The 15,449-nt window shown below is 45.8% G+C and overlaps 1 protein-coding gene across 1 annotated transcript in view; it reads right to left on the minus strand.

The window, feature by feature from the left end:
- LOC121280455 (long-chain-fatty-acid--CoA ligase ACSBG2-like) overlaps positions 1 to 15,449 on the minus strand; it is a 117,651-nt gene that overhangs the window by 65,300 nt on the left and 36,902 nt on the right. The window contains exons 3-4 of the mRNA XM_041192470.1: positions 5,557 to 5,816; positions 5,038 to 5,126 (exon numbers count right to left, since the gene is read on the minus strand). Coding sequence (XP_041048404.1) covers positions 5,038 to 5,126; positions 5,557 to 5,816 — 349 coding nt within the window. The remainder of the gene's footprint in view (positions 1 to 5,037; positions 5,127 to 5,556; positions 5,817 to 15,449) is intronic.

A 15,449-nucleotide genomic window follows, 5' to 3' on the forward strand; every position in this document is an offset into this window, starting at 1 on the left:
GGCAAGCGATCTCCCCTTTGAAACACAAGGTTATGCAGTGTACAGCACACCACCATGATGTGGGACACCGTCTGAGAAGAGTACTATAGAGCCCCAACTGAACAGTCCAAACATTGGAAGCACATCTTCAGGATGTCAACTGCTTGCTCTATGATGGACCTTGTCACAGAATGTGCCGTGTTGTATCTCTACTCCAAGGAAGAAGCAATGTGTCATAAGTCAAGCCTTCTGCGGGTACAGGGTACAGCCAACCCTGTAAGCACTGCGAGCCCTTGAAGATCTGAGGCACCTGGGAGTGACTCAGGATGTACAAATCATGTAAGCTCCCAGGGAACCTGGCACAAACATGAATAATCTTCTGATGATCACAGACCAGCTGCACACTGAGGGAGTAGAACCTTTTCCTGTTGATAAAGATCAGTGGCTGCTGCCACGGCACTCTTAAAACAATGTGCATGCAAACTATGGCAGCCTGCACTCGTGGGAAGCCAGAGATTATTGCCAACCCTAAAAATTGCATGCCTTGGCTGGCTTCATCCAGTGTGAACTTGCCGCTTGCAAAGAAGTTCAATGGAACAGTCGCCTTGAGGGCCACTGGCAAGGGATGGACTACCAGTCTGTGTGGCATCAGATCCTCTTGAAGGATGTGGCAGATGTGAGCCACCACATCCTTGAACAGACAAAGGCATCTGCGTCACTCTCTCATTCATCTCCAAAAATGAAAGGTGTCATGCCAGTCATCTTCTTGGAATGGTATGAGTGCCTCAGCCTCTGGGTCTTCCTGGGGCCCCCTTGGACCATGCACCTCAGGCCAAAGCTCTTCTCTAAGGCCAGCATGACAGAAACAGAGGCCATTCTTCTCCGCCTAAGTCACATGAAAACCATCATGAAGGCAGTGTTGCCTGCAGCCTCCATTCTGCACTCCCCTTTATTCCTTTGGACAAATAGGGCAGACACATGAATGCAACTTATCCTACAATGATCACTCTCTATCACCAAGCCAGTAATAAGCCATTGGGCTGTGCCAGTACCATACATGCCATTCCCAGTTGCGCCCTTTCAGCTGAGGCACATTCTCAAGGGTCACAGGTGCCTGAGCATCCCCCCCCCCCCACCCCACCCCACCAACATGACAGTACATTCACAATGAGGCTTGGAAAGGGGTGTGTGCAGCTATGTGAGAGCAGCCTCATTTGATGCACTATCATGCTGAATCGTCTGGATGAGAGTACAGCTGTGCTTTGTACTAATTTAATGAGTACAGCCTTGTGCACTATGTTAGCCATGTAGATCAATGTGCAAGCTTCCCTGAAGCATATTGAATATGTCCTGCAGCTCTACTCCATTAACAGTTTGATCCTTCTTCCTTTTTTCAAATTCCTCTGTAATAGTTATATGGTCAATCAGAGCTACTCATATGTTGCCTCAAGCCCTAATGTCTTATTGTAAGAAAGTGCACCATGAGTTGGGGTCGCCAAATCAGTCCCATTGCAGTTAACATGTCATAACAGTTCTCAGTTGAGCCTTGATCTCGATGTGTTCAATCCCAAGGAATTAGGATGCCCCTTGAATCAGTCCAGGAATCCAGTAGGGGACTCCTCCCACATGCACTCAGAATCCTCCCCTGGTGATTTTTTTTCCAAATTTCTTTTTTAACTGCATCATTCCATCGGGCTGACAACATGGTGGTAATGCACATGTACTTCAAGACCGGCTTCGAACACCCTCCTGTTCGCATCCCTCCGATCTTCCTGGAACCCCAGGATGTACAGGTACACTTCCCTCCAGTCATTCTCCAGCCCTAACCCTGGAGCCCATAGTTATCATGGTCGACATTTCTATCCCCCCCATGGAAAAGATAACTGTGGATGTCCCCATGCCTTGTGTGGACTTCACCCCTCCTCATCTCGAGGCCATATGCACTGTGAAATACATAGCCCCCTCCCATAAGAGCTTCAAGTACCCTCCCCGCTGTATTACCAGTTCTCCACTTACAGGCTGCAGATGCCTCCCCTGACAGGGACTGTGCCATCTGCAGCCCAATACTGAGCTTTCTACCCCCAGGACCCCAGTGTGTGAAGGATTGACCACACCCTGCTGTGCATGATCCCCTTGCACAGTCAGGCCATCCCCTTCCCTGGACTAGTCCCAAGACTTGTACACCATGCATAGCCCTGTAGCATGGACCTAGCTGCCCCAGGACTGGCTTTAATCTCTCAACCTGACCATATGGCCTCAGTTGCTCTCAACACACACCCACCTTTCCCCCCCACACACACACACACAGCATGACTTTCCTTATTCCTTTCCCCCACTTCCCTACCTAGTCTGGTCTTGCCTGGTGCAGTGCAGCCCTGCCTGTGAATCCCAGCAGCTTCTTGCCTGAGACACCGCAGCCCTGCCTGTGAACCCCAGCAGCTTCTCACCTGAGACACCACAGTCCTGCCTGCGAATCCCAGCAGCTTCTCACCTGAGACACCACAGCTCTGCCTGCGAATCCCAGCAGCTTCTCATCTGAGACACCACAGTCCTGCCTGCGAATCCCAGCAGCTTCTCACCTGAGACACAACGCTGCCTGTGAATCTCAGCAGCTTCTCGCCTGAGACACCACAGTCATGCCTGCAAATCCCAGCAGCTTCTCGCCTGAGAGCATCTTGGCCAGTACTCAGGAGTCAGACAGGGGTGACAGGTGGCAGCAGCATTATTGCAGGTAAGCTTTGAATGTTGTCCACATCTCAAAGTTGCAAGCGAAATGAACGTGTGCAGGTGCATGCCACATATATCCAGCTGTCCATCACACCGATCTAATTACCCGCTGGCATGGCACTTAATTCGGGGGGAGAACGTGATTCTAGCAAGTTGTGGTTTTAATGAGTGCTCATGACACAGCAATGCATGCAAATAGGGTTCCTGACATGGATCAGTGGGAAATTCAATTCACCATTCAGTCGCCATGAAGGTCCTGAGCGGAAAATTCAAAACGGTTTTCCCACCAGCGGGAATCCAACTTTTGGCCTCATGCCCAATTTTGCGCTCTCACCTGCCACAATTCCCACCACTGGCAGGACCAAAAAAATTCCATTCAAAAGCCAGATCAAAATTAAACCCTACCTGCACTCCACACAGCGAGTGGTGAACTTAGCTTTTTCTCTGCAGGCCTATCCAACTGTTATTTACTTTGGCTATCTTTGCTCAGTGAGTTGCACAAGCAAAACCAAGCTGCATTTAAACTCTCTCAGCAAAAACACCCAGATAAAAAGAAACCAGAGAACCTTCCCTAAACTCCACCCATCTCCATGATGACGTAGCATGTCTGGGATGTCCTCAAATAGACCTTTGGGTTAAGTATCCCTCATTTGAGATTTCTTCTTTGTTCTGAAGAAAGGAATAGATTTTACAACCCTTCAGGGTTTACTGAATGCTTTTAAACTAATTTAGCTCTAACTTCCAAAACAAAAGCTTCTTTTTGGACTGCCCTTACTGCAGGGATTGCAGATGCCTTGTCTCCAGTTCTTTAGCTAAGTGAGTGCACCAACTATTTCACGATCTTACCTTTCTAGCTGTTAACCTCTTAAGTCAATGGCTAGGATTTTCGCCTCGGTGATTTGGGGTTGGGGCCTGCTCACCGAGGGGAAAATGATGCGGGATGACGTTGGGAGGAATCCCCGATATCATCCCGGTCCCTTTAAATTTTTAGGAAGGTGGGCAGACAGCGAAATCAGCTGTCCACCCGCCGACCTGTCAATGGCCAATTGAGGCCATTGACAGGCTAATTAAGATAATTAAAGACCTGCCCGTCCAAGCTTAAGGCTGGCAGGCAGGCCAGGAACCCCAGCGAGCTCCAGATTATTCATGAAACTTCATCCACTGGTGGGATGAAGTTTCATGTCTGTTTTTTAAAAATGTAATAAATTTTGTGTTTATTATTATTAACATGTCCCATCTCGGTGATATTGTCACATGAGGGGGACATGTTAATAATTTTAATAATTATCTATTTTGAGACTTGACTTACCTTTCACAAATCTCCCCGAGACAGGACTTTGTCTCAGGGAGCAGTGCGCTCTTTCGTGCATGTGCGAAAGCATAGCACTTCCTGTCGGGCGGGCCTTAATTGGCCCACCCACTCAAAATGGCGGCGGGCCCCATTTCGGTGGTGGGGGTCAGCTGTCCGCCCGCCGCCAAGCCGGTGGGGCCTGCACGCCATCCGGGGGCAAAATTCTGCCCAATGTGTCCTCAACCATTTAAATGTAATAAAATCCAAGATTGCTTTATAGCATTCACTTCAGAGCTGCTTTTGCCAGTTTCTCAACCAGACCCCCATTTTCTACACTTAAAACTTTAATTCCAAAAACTAAAAGTTATATTCTAAAACACATGAATCATGACCTAGATATTTGCAACAATAGTTGTAACGAATACTCCATCAGACTAGAGGATCAAAGAGCAATACCTTGCTCAATGCTAACTGAAAGATGGCTGTACGTTCCTCTGGAATCTATCATCTCCACACAATTATGAATACCATATTTACTATTCCAAAAACCAAGCGAATCATCCTACAAGGTGATTTTGCCCTCTTTGGACAAAGTTGGTGGTTACCACAAAATTGCATTAGCAACATTAGAGAGGCCACACTGACACATTTAATCAAGTCTGACCAGACGGCAAAAGCACCCTTGGAAAAATGGCATGAATTCAGAATATAGGTAACTGCATCACATTTGGAACCACTCCACAATGTTAACAAACAGCCGTCCTTTGACCTATGGGTACAGGTCAATTTTTTAATTCAAATTTATAACAAAGAACATTAATGAAATATTAAGGCACAATTAATATTGTAACTCTGAGTAATGACAAAAACCCTAAACATTGTACAAATATAAACAATTCTTGTCTCTATTAATTAGCTTTTATAAAAATAAAAAAATATAAAAACATTGAAATTTATAATCAATCACTACAAGTATAATCAACAGTCAAGTCTCCATTAGATTTCTCAAGATCACTAAGTTATAATTTTTAAAGGCATACCCTGCCAAAATCGCTCCTACATTTGCTATTGACCACTCTGGAGAGTTGAATCCCAGAATGCCAACTCCATGGAAACGTTGGAGACCGAGCTGTAAACACAAAACAGATACTTTACTACCTAACTCTCTTCAAAATATCCTACATTACAACAGTATCTACACTTCAAAAGAATTGGTTATAAAGCACTTTGTGACAAGGTCACAAATAGCACAATATAAATGCATGCTTTTCTTTAAAATTATGTAAAAATATAACAGTAAATTTCTATAACAAATTAATCTACAGATATGTTTAAGAAACCTGATAAACTTACAAATTTATTTTTAATATGACAGGTAAAATTCATTAGTTCCAAGAATGACGTAGTTAAATTCTTGTTTAATCAATAATTCAGCTAACTGGGAAAGAACTGATGAACTGATGATTAAAATGGAAAATCCTTGCATTTTGCATTTTACTTCTATAAACAAAGTTTCTTACACTTAGAACATCATGTTAAGAGAGACAGGTGGTGCTTGCCTTAAGAAAGCTTTTTGCTGCTCTTCTGCATTCGTTGTAATATTGTGTATAGGTTAGTGTTTCCCACTGAGATTTCAGCTTGAAACCTAAAGCAACATTGTTACCATAATGTTCCAATGTCATCTGGAACATTTGGGCAACTGTTAGGGGTGATACCCCACCATAACCGGATTCCTCAATTCGGAGCCCAACTGCACCATCCTTCACTGTGGTCCACAAGTCGGTTGCAGGAGCCATTTTAATTGGATATGATGTCTTACCTGAAGTAAACAAACAAGGACACATAAACAATAGTTTCTTCTGAAGATGCAATGTTTCAATTTATGGGATTAAGCAGCCCATCTTTTCCAGACAAAAAATACTAATTACATAAGGGATTATTAATTTCTTGTACACCTTTTACATTATCCAAAGAAGTGTTCCATTACTTAATACATAAGCATAACTGGATATCAAGCTAAACGTAAGCAAAACACAAAAAGGCAAGTTTAATCACATGCAGCCCCAGTATATTTAGATTTGGAACAGGACACATTATACTGCAGGGTGGATCACAAAAAATAGCTGCTAATGAAAATAAGGAAGAGAAAGTTGACTGTTGAGCCACACCACATCAAATTACTGCATCAGCAAGGAAGGGAACGAACTGAATGCAAGAAGGCTACTACAGAAAAAAGTTACTCCTCTTCCTCTATGTCCCATTTTTCTGTATCTTCGCCCCTATACTCAAAGAATCATGCAACATAGATGGAGGTTGTTTGGCCACCATGGCTGTGCTGGCTCTTCGAAAGAGTTACTAGTTAATCCAACTCACTTTGCTCATTACCTCCAACTTATTCTCTTTATGTATTTATCAAAATTCCCTTCAAAAAGTTTTTAAATCTCCTTCTACCAGTCTTTCAGGCAATGCATTTCAAATCACAACTGGCTAAATAAAACAAAATTTTCTCATCTGCCTCTGGTTTTTTTGTCAACTATCTTAAAGCCAGGTCCTCTGGTTATTGATCTTCTTGCCAGTGAAACAGTTGCTCCCTATCCATCTTATTATAACTGCTTATAATTTTCAATGCCACTATTAAACCCACCCAACTTTCCTATGCTATCCACGTAATTGAATTTCCTCATCCCTGGTATCATTTTGGAGAATCTTCTCTCCACCTCAAAAACTTTGACATTCTTTCTAAAGTGCAGTGCCAGAGTTAGACATAATGCTCTAGCTAATAAAAACAAAAAAACTGCAGATGCTGGAAATCCAAAACAAAAACAGAATTACCTGGAAAAACTCAGCAGGTCTGGCAGCATCGGCGGAGAAGAAAAGAGTTGACGTTTCGAGTCCTCATGACCCTTCAACAGTTCTGTCGAAGGGTCATGAGGACTCGAAACGTCAACTCTTTTCTTCTCCGCCGATGCTGCCAGACCTGCTGAGTTTTTCCAGGTAATTTTGTTTATGCTCTAGCTAATGTCTAACCTGTGATTTATAAAGGTTTACCATGGCTTCCTTGCTTTTGTACTCTTATAGGTAGAATCTACTGCACTTAGTCCTTGCTGGAATAATGACACATTTGCAGGACAGGAATCCGATTCACTAATTGTCAGGCTTTGCTGAGTTGCTTTCCAAGAGCCAGAGCATTAACACCCCTCCTCCAGGTTCCTCAGTCAGTTACAGGATGCAGTTGGGATGACACGAGTGAACTGTCAAAGGAAAGATTTCTAATTAAAGGAACTACGACATGGATTGCAAGAGCTCACCTGGACATGTATTTCTGAGCTGCAACAACCACAGGAGTGGAGAGGAGACCTGGGGAAGCTGCTCCCCAATCTCTCATTCTTACCTGGAGGTCCTGCTGCAGGATTTGAGCCTGACCAAGGAGGAAGAGGACGATCTTTACCAAGCAGGTGTGGATTGAAGTAACCGAGGAACTTAGTAGCGGATCTGTTCTCCCTCTAGCCTGTAGTCAGCGCACCAAATGGATCCATGTTCTTAGTAAGCAGCACAACACTTTCAGGTTTCAAGTCCCACATTCTGACTCTCTCAGCGTTCTCTTGCACTGCACTGCTCAGGGCAACACACTCCGCAGCTTCTCTCATTCCTCTCTCCACAACACCTCACACTCCCATGTGAACAGCCAACACGACATTATTGCCTTGTCACCCTCACCACAAGCCATAACAAGCACTCACACCGCTCTACTTTCACTCCTTGCTGGAGAAGAGCGTACACAACTTGGTGAGAGGCAGAGGCCCGAGGATAGCTGGGGGTGGCCCTCCAGTAACAGATACTTTAATCAGTCACTGGCAATACATTCTCACCCACTCCACTGGGAAGGAGATCTTTTTTCAGGAAGCTGCAGATGTCAGCAGTGACCTGTTGTGAGAGCCTGAGCCTCTAGGAGTACTGGTGCTCAGAAACGTGACGAAAGCTGATCGTCTGCCTACAGACCTTGTGTAGTAGATCTCACCATGGAAGGACATATAGTGGAGGAGGGGGAGATGGTGCTGTTGACGGTGGTGTGGTCTCTACTTTTGCCCTTCATCAGCGGTGAAAGGTAGAGCCATATAAGCTGCTCCCATGCTGTGGGTGAAGGCTGGCAGCAGGGAAGATGCAGTTGAAGGTAAAGAAGTGCTCAACAGGTGAAGTGCCTTCCAAGAAGTTGCCAATCACTTGCCAAGCAATGATAGCACTCTCTCAGAACAACAGCCTCTAACTCAGCCATTCCTAGAGTCTTCAGTTTTATGGAACAAAACCAACCCAGCTTGACAGTTTCACTGACAAAGCTGTTCCCACTGTGCATTCACCCCGGTGACCCTGGTGAGCTGCTCAGAGGTCAGGAAACAGTTATCCCAGCAGAAATCCAGAAGAAGTCAGGATGATGTTGGGATCCCAACCTGACATCAATTCAAGTGATTTAACTCCTGCATCAACACAAATTCATGTCCCCTTACATGGAAAAATTAACCCTCCCCCACCCCAATGCCTCCATTTACAAAGTCATAGATCCCATATGCCTTTTTAAGCAGCTTTATCAGCTTGTCCTGCCACCTTTAAAAAATGTGTATGTGAATCCTAGACCTGTGTTACTCCATCCACCTTAACATACTGCCATTTAGTTTATACTGCCTTTCCTCATTTCTCTTTTCAAAATGCATCACTTCACACTTCCCTGCATAAAACATCATAAACCATGTGTCTGCCCATTCTACCCATCTATGACCTCCTGAAATCTGCCTGTATCGTGCTATCTGAGTGGTATATTTTCAAGTTCTGTGATGCTCTCATACCTGGCCATTAGTATATATCAAGAGCAACAGACATATTACCATTCCCAAGGGACGCCACTGTATACATCCTTCTGGTCCAAAAGCAACCATTCACTATTACACTCTGCTTTTTGGCTTTCAGCCAATTTGATATCCACCCTACCACCAAATAATTTCATGAAAAATACGATTTGCCACAAGGGGAATGTGCAGTAATATTTTAAGACAGCCAATTAGAACAAAGCTCCTAAATCAGTATGCTCCCAGTCCAATGAGAAAAGAGGCATTGCTAGACCTGGTTCTTGGGAATGAGGCGGGCCAAGTGGTTCAAGTGGCAGTGGGGGAACATATATAGGACAATGATTATTGTATCAAAAGATTTAAGTTGGCGATGGAAAAGGACATGGAGCAATCCAGGGTAAGAATAGTTAATTGAGGAAAGAATAGATCAGTCTCAAGTAAATTGGAATCAAAAATTGGCAGGCAAAACTGTAACTCAACAATGGGCTTCTGTTCAAGAGGAGATAATTTGGATGTAGTCTAGGTACATTCCCATGAGGGGGGCAAATGTAGGGCAAGCAAATCCAAAGAGATAGAGAATAAGATAAAAAGGGTGCTTTTGACAGATGTCAGGTGGATAATACAAGTGAGAATCAGGCTCAGTTAGAATGTTTAAAAAGAATTTGATAAAACAAATAAGCAAAGAGAGTGGCAGCTAATATAAAGGGAATCTAATAGTCTCCAATAGGCATTTAAATAGTAAAAGAGTGGTAATGGAGGAGTGGGACCGATTAGAGACCCAAAACAGGAATTTATGCATGGAGACAGGGGCGGGGGGAATGACAGATACTAAATAATTACTTTGCATCTGTCCTTACAAGGGAAGATGTTGCCCAAATCATGGTGAAAAAGGAGGTAGTTGAGACACTTGCTGGGTTAAAAATTGATAAACAGAGGTATTAAGCTATTTGCACTTAAAGTTGATAAGCCATGAAGACTGGATGAGAAGGAATAGGGAGTGTAAATTTAAAAATGTGCCAGAAGATAAAGCCAGAATTTGCAAAAATAGTAAAAAGACAGAACTAAAGGCTCTGTATCTGATTGTGTACAGCAGTTGTAACAAAACAGATAAAATTGGGCAGAATTGTCTGCCTCCGTTGATGGCGGTCATCATGGCGGGCATGAGCGGACAACCTGGCGAGAAGGCCGAACATTAGTTTCAGGCCATCATGAAACCAGCTGGCGATTGTCCACTCCACCTGTTGTCCACATTTCCTGCCTCTGCGTGTCATGAACCTAATTTCAAAGCTTTAGCATCACATTATAAGCCCTGCTCACCAGAATCACCCCCCACACCGGTGTGACTTCAGAATAGCATGCTTCATGACTGCCTTTAAAAGGCGTGCGGTGCACCTTACAGAAACATAGCAGCAGTAGGCCATTCGGCCCATCGAGTCTGGTCCACCATTCAGTGAGATCATGGCTGATCTGATGATCCTCAATTCCACTTTCCTGCCCTTCCCTCATAACCCATGGGGCTGAATATTACCTATGTCAGGAGGGCTGGGCAGGAGCGGGCACGGAGCCAATCACCACCCACGATTGGCTGTGCACTGCTATTTTATGTGGGCAGGTCAATTAAGGCCCGCCCAGCATATTATGCGGCCGGTTTTTAGCAAGGCATTTGACAAGGTCCCACATGGCAGATTGGTCAGGAAAGTAAAAGCCCATAGGATTCAGGGTAATGTGGCAAACTTGATAAAAGATTGGCTTTGTAACAGGAAGCAAAGGGTAATGGTCGATGGATGCCCTTGCAAATGGAAAGTTGTCTCAAGTGGTGTTCCACTGGGCTCGGTGTTGGGACACTTGCTGTATGTGTTATATATTAACGATTTGGACCTGAACTTGGGGGGCACAATTGGGAAATTTGCAGATGACACAAAGATTGGCTGAGTAGTGGATAGTGTAGTGGATAGCCATAATCTCCAAAACTATATAGATGGGTTGGTGGAGTGGGCGGTAAAGTGGCAGATGGATTTTAACATAGAGAGGTGTGAGGTCATACATTTAGGGAGGTCGAACAGTTACAGGGATTACAAAATAAATGGGAATATACTAAGAGGGGTAGATGAAGTGAAAGATCTTGGCATACAAGTACACAGGTCCATGAAGGCAGCAGTTCAAGTAGACAAGGTTGTAAAGAAGGCATATGGAATGCTCTCCCTCCCTGGCAGAGGTATAAAATATAAAAGTAAGGATATAATGTTGGAATTGTATAAAACACTGGTGAGGCCACAACTGGAGTATTGTGTGCAGTTCTGGTCACCACATTACAGGAAGGACGTAATAGCTCCTGAGAGAGTGCAGAGGAAGTTTACAAGAACGTTGCCAGGGTTAGAAAAGTGTAGCTACAATGAGAGATTGGATAGGTTGGGGTTATTTTCCTTAGAACAAACAAGGCTGAGAGGTGACTTGATTGAGGTGTACAAAATTATGAGGGGAATAGATAGAGTGGACAGAATAAAATTGTTTCCCTTGGTGAAGAGTTCTAGAACCAGGGGACATAGATTCAAGATAAGTGACAGAAGGTGTAGGGGGGACATGAGGAAGAACTTTTTTATGCAGAGGGTAGTTGGTGCCTAGAATTCGCTGGCCAAGTTGGTGAAAGCGGCAGAAACTTTAAACTCTTTTAAAAAGTACCTGGATCTGCACCTTAAGTGCTGTAAACTGCAGGGCTATGGGCCGGGTGCAGGAAGGTGGGATTAGAAAGGGCATTTGGGTGTCCTCGGGCTGGCATGGACAAAATGGGCCGAATGGCCTCCTTCTGTGCTGTAACTTTTCTTTCGTTCTATGGTAGCGCTCTACCTGTGCGGGGGAGGGGGGGGAAGGGAGAGTTGGGGCCTGCACTCTTTCGTCTAAGCGCATGGAGCTGCCTCAGGGAGATTAAATTGATAATGAAAATTTTCAATAAATAATCTAAAATATTATTTAAGCATGTCCCCTCATGTGACAGTGTCACATGAGGTGGGACATGTTTGTGCATTTCGCAAAATTTATTTAATTATTTTATTAAACCTTCAGGAAACCTAATCCCGCCCGTGGATGAGGTTCCCTAAAAATGCGAAGGCCGCTTGGGCTCTTCGCCTGCCAGCTAACCTTAAGGTTGGACGGTCAGCACTATTAACAACATCAATTACTTTTTTAAAGCCTTTAATAGGCCTTTGATAGTTCGGCGGGTGTGCAGCCACCTCCGGCGCATGCCCGCCAAACACAATATCGAAATGATGCACAATGACGTCGGGACACACGCCCGACGTCATCATGCGTCATTTTACACATTGGCTTTTTGGGCCCACTCCTGCAGGCCGTCGGCAATGTTCTGCCCTTGATTGCCTTGCTGATAAAAAAATCTCTCAACCTTGAATATGAACTTCGTGGGGAACTAAGAGGTGAGTGCACATAACTTTGTGCAGCGCACACAAGTATTGCCCATAGGACATCAGACAGAGGGGTGGGCAGTTAGGAGGTGGGCACAGAGGCATGTCGCTTTTTCCCAGCTGGCTTTCAGTGTGGTGCTAGGGCAAGGGCTCCAGTACAGGGTGAGGTTGGGGATGGGGTGTGATTGCAGGGGCAAGGCAGCACAGACTGAAGGAAGTACACAAACACATGCCAGGCTGGGGGTGAGTGGGAGGGCAGGGGATAGGGAAGCAGCCATGCACTTGGAAAAGCTTGTCAAAAACGAGCATTCCTCCGCATCCGAGACTGTAAGTGCCACCAAGTGCTCCGGAGCTTTTCACCCTTGGGCACAGACTGCAAACTAATGAGCGTTTTAGTGGATTCAGAACAGTTGGACGACTGGGCACATTGTACAATCTCCTTGCTAAAGCTGGCAATGGAGCAGCCACTGGTGAAGGTGCTCACAGCCCCTTGCAATGTCATCATCCCGGTTTGGACCAGTCTCCCCCGTGGTTCAAGCTAACAGTGCAGCCTTGCAGTGCGGGTTAGGAGAATGCCTGCACCTGAGCTGAGAGCACAGCATGCAGCCCAATGGGCAAAGCTACCACCAACCAGCCAAGTGGAGTGGGATGGAGGTGAATTGGCTTTTGGGCAACCATAAAAGCGCACTACACACTGGCCATCCAAGTGGTGGCCATCACTCTACTGCATGCATGAAGGGGCCTTCAGACTTAACCAAGAAAGCTCTTAGGAGACATATGCCAACCCACGTGTCTCTCTCTTTGATCCTGCAGGAGGAGAACATCAGGATCATGGAGCCTGGTGATTTAATAGCATGCCTCATGGCTTACAGGGAGCAAAGAACAGTGCAGCAGAGGTGCCTGGCTTGGCAGAGGGAAGAGCACCTCCCTCAAGAAGGAGGAGCAGCAGGGCCTGCTGCACACGCAGTTGAAGATCCATCGCTCATAGGCGCTTCACTAGACCCACGGTCTATAGACGGCGTTTGTCATTCCTGCCGATGACTGAGAGCCAGTGTTGCCAAAGACTGCCCATGTCTAGGGAACTGGTCGGTCACATATATCAGCTGCTGCTGGATTTGGCGCCATGGGGATATGGTGGGCATCCAATGCCAGCAGCTGTGAAAGTGACTGGAGCACTCAATTTTTGTGCCAATGACTCCTTTCAGGGCTCCACTGGTGATTTGTGTGGGATCGCGCATGCATCCACGCACAAGTATATCTAGGAGGTCACGGACGCCATCCTTGCAGAGGCACAGAACTTTGTGCATTTCTCCCGGGATCAAGAAAGTCAGGAAACAAGAGCGCTGGGATTTGCGCAGATCACTGGTTTTCCACAGGTGCAAGGTGCCATCGATTACACTCACATGGTGCTTAGATCTCCATGGCACCAAGCAGTCAACAATGTCAACCACAAGGGCATCCATTCACTGAATGTTCAGCTGGTGAGCGACCACCACAAACACGTCCTGCAGGTCTGCACACGATTCCCAGGGCGTATCCATGACTCCTACATCCTTAGCAGGTCTCAGATCCCTGACATTTCCCAGGGTCCACAGAGGCTGCAGGGTTGGTTCCTCAAGGACAAGGGCTCGGCACAGAGGATGTGGCTGATGACACTGCGCGGTGGCCTCAGGCTGCAGTAGAATGATGGTGTAACGAGGCTCATGCCGCATCCAGCCTTTGGTGGAGCAAACAATAGGCATAATAAAATTGAAGTTCTGGTACCTTGACAGGTCCGATGATGGAGCACTGCAATACAGTCCATCGAGGGTATTGTGCATCATCGCAGCTTGCTGCAGGCTACACAACCTGGCACTGCAACAAAGGGTGGAGAAGTTTTTTTTTTTAATTAATGGGATGTGGGCTTCGCTGGCTAGGCCAGCATTTATTTCCCATCTTTAATTGCCCTTGAGAAGGTGCTGGGGAGCTGCCTTCTTGAACCGCTGCAGTCCATGTGATGTAGGTACACCCACAGTGCTGTTGGGAAGGGAGTTGCAGGATTTTGACCCAGCAACAGTGAAGGAACGGCAATATATTTCCAAGTCAGGATGATAAGTGACTTGGAGAGGAACTTACAGGTGGTGGTGTTTCCATCTATCTGCTGTCCTTGTCCTTCTAGATGGTAGTGGTCGTGGGTTTGGAAGGTGCTGTCGAAGGAGCCTTGGTGAATTCCTGCAGTATATCTTGTAGGTGGTACACTTTGCTATTACTGTGCGTCAGTGGTGGTTGGAGTGATTGTTTCTGGATGTGGTGTCAATCAAGCAGGCTGCTTTGTCCTTGATGGTGTCAAGCTTCTTGAGTGTTGTTGTTGTGGGAGCTGCATTCATCCAGGCAAATGGGGAGTATTCCATCACACTCCTGATTTGTGCCTTGCAGATAGTGGATAGGCTTTGGGGAGTCATGAGGTGGGTGACTCGTTGCAGGATTCCTAGCCTCTGACCTGCTCTTGTAGCCACAGTATTGATACAGCTAGTCAAGTTCAGTTTCTGGTCAATGGTAACCTCCAGGGTGTTGATAATGGGGGATTCAGTGATCGCAATGCCATTGTACATCAAGGGATGATGGTTGGATTCTTTCTGAAGATGATAATTGCCTGACACTTGTGTGGCGTGAATGTTACATGCCACTTGTCAGCCCAAGCCTGGATATTGTCCAGGTTTTGCTGCATTTGGACATGGACTGCTTCAGTATCTGAGGAGTGGCAAATGGTGCTGAACATTGTGCAATCATCAGCAAACATCCCCACTTCAAACCTCATGATTGAAGGATGGTCATTGAAGAAGCAGCTGAAGATGGTTGGGCTGAGGACACTACCCCGAGGAACTCCTGTAGGTGATGCACTGGAGCTGAGTGACTGACCTCCAACAACCACAACCATCTTCCTTTGTGTTAGGCATGACTCCAACCAGCGGAGAGTTTCCCCTGATTCCCATTGACTCTAGTTTTGCTAGGGCTCCTTGATGCCATACTCAGTCAAATGCTGCCTTGCTGTCAAGGGCAGTCACTCTCGCCTCACCTCAGAAGTTCAGCTCTTTTGTCCATGTTTGAACCAAAGCTGTAATGAGGTCAGGAGCTAAGTGGCCCTGGATACCCCAAACTGGGCATCAGTGAGCAGGTTACTGCTAAGCAAGTGTCGCTTGATAGCACTGTTGATGACCC

This window comes from Carcharodon carcharias, chromosome 1, assembly GCF_017639515.1.
Source record: "Carcharodon carcharias isolate sCarCar2 chromosome 1, sCarCar2.pri, whole genome shotgun sequence".
In the NCBI taxonomy this organism is placed as follows: Eukaryota; Metazoa; Chordata; class Chondrichthyes; order Lamniformes; family Lamnidae; genus Carcharodon; species Carcharodon carcharias.